The sequence below is a fragment of the Symphalangus syndactylus genome, chromosome 8 (genome assembly GCF_028878055.3).
Source record: "Symphalangus syndactylus isolate Jambi chromosome 8, NHGRI_mSymSyn1-v2.1_pri, whole genome shotgun sequence".
NCBI classification, from domain to species: domain Eukaryota; kingdom Metazoa; phylum Chordata; class Mammalia; order Primates; family Hylobatidae; genus Symphalangus; species Symphalangus syndactylus.
Window position 1 is genome coordinate 43,448,835 of NC_072430.2, and position 7,417 is coordinate 43,456,251.

At 45.2% G+C, this 7,417-nt stretch overlaps 1 protein-coding gene across 7 annotated transcripts in view; it reads left to right on the top strand.

Annotated features, from left to right (window-relative positions):
• HEATR4 (HEAT repeat containing 4) overlaps positions 1-2,276 on the top strand; it is a 357,461-nt gene extending 355,185 nt beyond the window's left edge. For all 7 annotated transcript variants that reach the window (XM_063644180.1, XM_055288864.2, XM_055288865.2 and 4 more), the window contains one exon: positions 1,918-2,276. In XM_063644180.1, the coding sequence (XP_063500250.1) occupies positions 1,918-2,154 (237 nt within the window). In that variant the 3' untranslated portion in view covers positions 2,155-2,276. The remainder of the gene's footprint in view (positions 1-1,917) is intronic.
• Positions 2,277-7,417: the final 5,141 nt, after the last annotated feature.

A 7,417-nucleotide genomic window follows, 5' to 3' on the forward strand; every position in this document is an offset into this window, starting at 1 on the left:
CTTGTGATCCGCATGCCTTGGCCTCCCAAAGTGCTGAGATTACAAGTATGAGCTACCGCACCAGGGGTCGTTTCTTTTTACCTCTGAATACTGTTCCATTGTATAGGTGTATCAGTTTGTTCATTCACTTCTTAAAAGATATCTTGGTTGCTTCTAGTTTTGGGTGATTATAATAAAGCTTCTACAAACATTCATGTACAGGTCAGACTTACTTTGTATCATGACTTCATTTTTTATTTCACATACAATATTCAAAAAACATAATAAAATATTAAAAATAAATATAACAAATACAAGAATAAATCTTGAAAATTAAAATTAAAATAATATGGTCCATTATAATTGATTAATCTTTTTTTATTTTGAGACAAAGTCTCACTCTGTTGCCCAGGCTAGAGTACAGTGGCGCAATCTTGGCTCACTGCAACCTCTGCCTCCTGGCTCAAGCGATTCTCCTGCCTCAGCCTCCCGAGTAGCTGGGATTACAGGCACCTGCACCATGCCTGGTTAATTTTTGTATTTTTAGTAGAGATGAGGTTTCACCATGTTGGCCAGGCTGGTCTTGAACTCCCAACTTCAAGTGATCTGCCTACCTCGGCCTCTCAAAGTGCTGGGATTACAGGTGTGAGCCACCGTGCCCAGCCAATTATTCATTTTTTAAGTAATGAAAAACAAGATAAATGATGCATTGGTTTTATTACTTAACTAGTAATAACGCCATATAATGTATAGCTGAAATTATAACTTACTAGTGAAGTAAAGAATATTGTAAGAGATATTGTGTTCCTTCTACAAATGTGTGAGTGAACATATACCAAACTCTGGTGTTAGGCTTTTATTTTTATTTTTTAATGGGCAGCTTTTCAAGCCAGAGTAGGCTCAGAGAGACTACCCTGGTGTTAGGCTTTTGAGATTAATTAAAGAATAATCTCTGGGCGCAGTGGCTCACGCCTGTAATCTCAGCATTTTGGGAGGCCAAGGCAGGCAGATCACGAGGTCAGGAGTTCAAGACCAGCCTGTCCAACATGGTGAAACCCTGTCTCTACTAAAAATACAAAAAGATTAGCTGGGCGTGGCCGGGAGCAGCGGCTCACGCCTGTAATCCCAGCACTTTGGGAGGCTGAGGCTGGCGGATCACCTGAGGTCGCGAGTTCGAGACCAGCCTGGCCAACATGGAGAAATGCTGTCTCTACTAAAAATACAAAATTAACAGGGTGTGGTGGCGCATGCCTGTAATGCCGGCTACTTGGGAGGCTGAAGCAGGAGAATCCCTGAACTCTGGGGGCGGAGGCTGCAGTGAGCCGAGATCACACCATTGCACCCCAGCCTGGGCAACAAGAGCGAAACTCACGTGAGCAGCGGCTCACGCCTGTAATCCCAGCACTTTGGGAGGCCGAGGCGGGCGGATCACGAGTTCAGGAGATCGAGACCATCCTGGCTAACACGGTGAAATCCCGTCTCTACTAAAAATACAAAAAATTAGCTGGGCGTGGTGATGGGCGCCTGTAGTCCCAGCTACTCGGGAGGCTGAGGCAGGAGAATGGCGTGAACCCGGGATGTGGAGCTTGCAGTGAGCCGAGATCGCGCCAATGCACTCCAGCCTGGGAGAGTGTGAGACTCCCTCTCAAAAAAAAAAAAAAAAAAAAAAAAAAAAATTAGCTGGGCGTGGTGGCGGGCGCCTGTAATCCCAGCTGCTTCGGAGGCTGAGGCAAGAGAATCACTTGAACCTGGGAGTCGGAGATTGCAGTAAGCCGAGATTGCGCCACTGAACTCCAGCCTGGGCGACAGAGTGGGACTCCGTCTCAAAAAAAAAAAAAAAGACACACTATGGCCAAAGAAGCCTTCACTTGGGCTCTGTCGCTCACATGAGACACGTTTGGCATATGTATGCACTCATGTTTTCATGTTTCTCTGCAGCCTGTGAAGCCCCGCGCACCAAATCCCTGGTTACAAAGTTCAGTCCCAGGCCTAACCACACAAAGCAAAGTTCGTTCATCACTTGTCAAAGATCTACGCACCTCCCGTGAGAAAAGGATTGCTATGGGACCATTTAGATCCAACTACCCAGCTCTTTATCTGGGTAAATTCTCAGAGAGAACATTTTTTTCTCCCATCATGTCTTCTTGCTCTGGAAGGAAAGGTGCTCATCTCTAAGCTGAACACTTGTCTTACTTCAAGATGCAGGAAGCAGTGGACCTGGTCACGTTGGGTCTTTTTAATTGATACTGTACAATCTTGTTGTCACTATGTTTATAAAAAAAAATTATTTAACAGTAGACCTCATGTCTTAATGCGCACCATTTACACAGAAGGTTAAAGAAAATTGACATCACATTAGATGACAGAGCGTATTTTTCCACGCCCCAGAAAAGTCATGTACTAAATATGGGTCAGAGTTCCAAATCTTTCTAAAGCAGTAATATTGAAGGATCCAGCATCTTCTCCAAATGGTACAAATTGCCCTCTGAAACCCAAATTAGGGGTGGGCACCGTGGCTTATGCCTGTAATACCAGCACTTTGAGAGGCCAAGGTGGGTGAATCACATGAGCCCAGGAGTTTGAAACCATCCTGGCCAACATGATGAAACCTCGTCTCTATTAAAAATACAAAAAAATTAGCTGAGTGTAGTGGTACACACCTGTAATCCCAGCTACTAGGTGGGCTGAGGCAGGAGAATAGCTTGAACCCAGGGGGCAGAGTTTGCAGTGAGCGGAGATTGTGCCACAGCATTCCAGCCTGGATGACAGAATGAGACTCTGTCTCAAACAATAATAAAATAAAATAAAACCCAAACTAGAATCCCATTTGTCTAGGAAAGAAACAGCTTAGGTGACTTTTTAAATCTACAAGTCTAGTCTTGTTCTAGATTAGGTTCTTTAACTGCAGCCCACAGAGCAATGTGGAAGCCGTGTCACGGGACTATTACAAAAAATCCAGGCCAGCGCAATCATTTCCCCCTTTGTACTGTGTGGGTGGATGTGAATGCATCTCTACCCTTGGGAAACAACTCCGCAGTTTCACAAGGAAGATTAGCAATTCTCATGAGCCTCAATGTACTTAATATTTGAAATACTCAAGCATCATAGAACAGCTGTAAACTGAATCTATATCATAAGATGGGATTCTGTAAGAGCACATGATACCCAAAAATTGCCGTGGATGAGGAAAGACCCAGATTTCGAAGTAGTGTGAATCCAGCTTCCTTTCCTAAATACTGACTGCTGTTTATACCCTAAAATGTTTGAGACATTCATTAATGAAAATAAAGACAACATGAACCTCTGCCCTTTTTTCTTCCCCTAATCACATCCTTTCTTTCCGTGGCACTGTTATTGTCAAAAATATAAAAAGCAAGGCCAGGCACGGTGGCTCACGCCTGTAATCCCAGCACTTTGGGAGGCCAAGGCAGGCGGATCACCTGAGGTCAGGATTTCGAGACCAGCCTGTCCAACATAGTGAAACCTTGTCTCTACTAAAAATACAAAAATTAGCGGGGCATGGCGGCAGGCACCTGTAATCCCAGCTACTCAGGAGGCTGAGGCAGGAGAATCATTTGAACCTGGGAGGCGGAGGTTGCAGTGAGCCGAGATCTTGCCACTGCACTCCAGCCTGAGCGACAGAGTAAGGCTCCACCGTCTCAAAAAAAAAAAAAAAAAAAAAAAAAATATATATATATATATATATATATAGAGAGAGAGAGAGAGAGAGAGAGAGGGAGGGAGGGAGAGAGAGCGTGCAATATTTTCTCCTATAAATTCCTAACTGCTATGAAACATGGTGGTGGGGAGGGTCTTTGGGGATATGAGCTAACTTTGCAACAGAAACTCTTGCCTTTCCTTGACTCATGTAACCCATGGAATGTGTATTACTTTACACTTTCCCTTTAAGTGAAATACTAATCTAAAAAGCACTATCACATGGATCAAAGTTACTTCCGCATCTAACCTGAGGATTCTGGGATCTGGCTACTATGAGACATTCAAGACAATGAATAATTCTGTATGAGCACTTTCTCAGCCCCTCTATCTTTGAATTTGTCATTTCATAGTGAAAGGACTTCATTGTGCACTCTTTGCTTTGCTGGCAGGAGCAAGAGAGCCTAACTGAACCCTTTAGTCAGTCAGCCAGCAAGACCATACAAGGGTCTATTAGGCCATCAGCACTGGGAGACGGAGCAGCAGCAGAAGAAACGGCCCTTGTCCTCGAGGAGTTTACAAGGGGTTTTAGAAGACAGACACACAAGAACCTTTCAAATACAATATGCTTAATTTAGTGAGAATTGTGTGGTACACAGCAGATGTGCTGTAGGAGTTCAGGGAAGGGGGGCAGGAGTCGTCATGGAGACATGGGAATTTGTGTTGGATCTGAGATGGCACAAGATTTAGACAGAGAGGAGTAGAGAGGACCTTCCAGGTAAGGGGAGGGATGGGAGAAAAGGCTGGGGGAAGGAAGGAGCTCAGCAAGGGTCCATGACAGCTCCTTTCCCCTCTCCTGTTTCCACAGTGGTTCCCAAGTTTCTTCACAACAGAAAAGCAGGCATCTGCTCTCCTTACCATCACGGTTTTGTTTTTTTGTGTTTTGTGTTTTTTGTTGTTGTTGTTGTTTTTGAGACAGGGTCTCATTCTGTTGCCCCTGCTGAAGTGTGGTGGTAAGATCTCGGCCCACTGCAACCTCAACCTCCTGGGCTCAAGTGACTCTCCCACCTCAGCCTCCTCATTAGCTGGGACCACAGGCATGCACCACAACGCCTGGCTAATTTGTATATTTTTTGTAGAGATGGGGTCTCACTATGCTGCCTAGGCCAGTCCCAAACTCCTGGGCTCAAGTGATCTGCCCTCCTAAAGTGCTGGGATTACAGGCGTGAGCCACTGTGCCCAGCCATGTTTTTGTTAATCTTTTTTTTTTTTTTGAGATTGAGTCTCACTCTGTTGTTCAGGCTGGAGTTGGGGTGGCATGATCTCAGCTCACTGCAACCTCTGCCTCCCAGGTTCAAGCAATTCTCCTGCCCCAGCCTCCTGAGTAGCTGGGATTACAGGCGCATACCACATGCCCAGCTAATTTTTTGTAATTTTAGTAGAGACGGGGTTTCACCATGATGGCCAAGCTGGTTTCGAACTCCTGACCTCAAGTGAATCCGCTTGCCTTGGCCTCTCAAAGTGCTAGGATTATAGGCATGAGCCACTGCGCCCAGCCTTGTTAATCTATTAACAAAATGTTATAATGACAAAATACTCCAGAAGTTCCACAAATCCTTTTATAAAGGGCCCTACCTGTCCTTCCCGGCTGAGGCATTTACAGGTGATTCTCACTTGTCATAAAGATAAATGTGTCAGGTGTTTCCTTTTCATTGCTCCTTTTGTCATCTTTCCTCTCCCTTGCTTCTGCCATACTCATTAACTCCACTGGTTGATTACACAAGGGACTGATCCCTAGCCTGCCATAAAAGAAAGCTTCTGTTTGGGCCAGCATGTGGGAGAAACATGCTGACCTTCCCTTAGTCAGGATCTAGAGAAATTTTCATTTTTCAATCAAGGTTCCTGTTTCCAATGGTTTACACGTTCCATCTAAGTTACCATTCCCCTCGTGAACCTCGTCAGTCAGACCAACAGCAAAGTGGGGGTTGTGGGTCAGAAGGAAAGCACCTGTGTTAGAATTTCCTCTCCCCTACCCTCACCCTGTCCCATCATTTCTTTGTTTTCTTTTTTTTTTTTAAGGGACAGAGTTTCTCGCTCTTTCATCCAGACTGGAGTGCAGTGTTGAGACCTTGGCTCACTACAACCTCCGCCTCTGGTTTTCAAGTGATTCTTGTACCTCAGCCTCCTGAGTAGCTGGGATTACAGGTGTGAGCCACCACACCCAGCTAATATTAATTTTTTTTTTAGTAAAGACAGGGTTTCACTATGTTAGCCAAGCTGGTCTCAAACTCCTGGCCTCAAGTGATCCACCTGCCTCAGCCTCCCAAAGTGCTGGGATTACAGGCATGAGCCACCCGCACCCAGCCCTCCCATCATTTCTTGATGGGCTATATTGTCAGCAAACATTTACCAAATACATGATTAGTAGTCATCATGGATATGCCAGCAAATATCATGTGGTTTTTCTGACTTTGGGGATTTGTTGTCTAATTGGATAAAATGGGCTTTTCTTGTTGGAAGCAGCCACAGAGGCTTTCAGAGGTCAAGAGCAAGCTGGTTACTCTTTTTTTTTTTTTTGAGACGGAGTCTGTTGCCCAGGCTGGAGTGCAGTGGGCACGATCTCGGCTCACTGCAAGCTCCACCTCCCACGTTCACGCCATTCTCCTGCCTCAGCCTCCCAAGTAGCTGGGACTACAGGCGCCCGCCACCAAGCCTGGCTAATATTTTGTATTTTTGTAGTAGAGATGGGGTTTCACCATGTTAGCCAGGATGGTCTCGATCTCCTGACCTCGTGATCTGCCTGCCCCAGCCTCCCAAAGTGCTGAGATTATAGGCATGAGCCACCGCGCCTGGCCTGGTTACTTGTTTTTGAGACCCCGGTTATATTTTTTAAAATGAAGTGCCAAAACTCAATTTTAAAAAGCTTTGGTAGATTTTTAATGTGTATGCTTAAGGTTTTTGTTTGTTTATTTTTGAGACAAAGTCTTACTGTGTCGCCCAGGCTGGAGTACAGTGGCACAGTCTTGGCTCACTGCAACCTCCACCTCCCAGGTTCAAGCCATTCTCCTGCTTCAGCCTCCTGAGTAGCAGGGATTACAGGTACCCACCACCATGCCCAGCTAATTTTTGTATTTTTAGTGTAGATGGGGTTTTGCCATGTTGGTCAGGCTGGTCTCAAACTCTTGACCTCAAGTGATCCACTCGCCTTGGCCTCCCAAAGTGCTGAGATTACAGGCGTGAGCCACTGCACCTGGGCAAGTTATCATTTTTTAACACAAACAATTACAATGAGTTTCTTTTGAAATAATTTTAAAAAAATCGAAATTGGCATGAATGTTCATAGCAACATAGGGAGACCCCCATCTCTCCAAAACATAAAAATACCAGCCTGAGCAACATGGCAAAACCCCATCTCTACAAAAAATACAAAGATAGCTGGGCATGGTGGCATGTGCCTCTGGTCCCAGCTGAGCCCAGGAGTCTAAGGCTGCAGTGAGCTGTGATCATGTCACTGCATTCCAGCCTAGGCAACAAAGCAAGACCTTGTCTTAAAAAAAAAAGAATCTAGAGAGAGGATCAGGCGGTTAGTGTCATCATTAGACCATACTATCCCATCAACACCAAACTGTTGTTTGGAGGGGTTCAGCTCACAGCACTATGCAATTCCCTAACGCTTCTGAGTTTGAGACTCCCCCAGACAGAAGCTAAGTGGAGCACGTCAGATTTCCAAAAGCCTCTGCAAAGCAATGTGGTATTGCGGGAAAATGGTAGACGCAAGTTC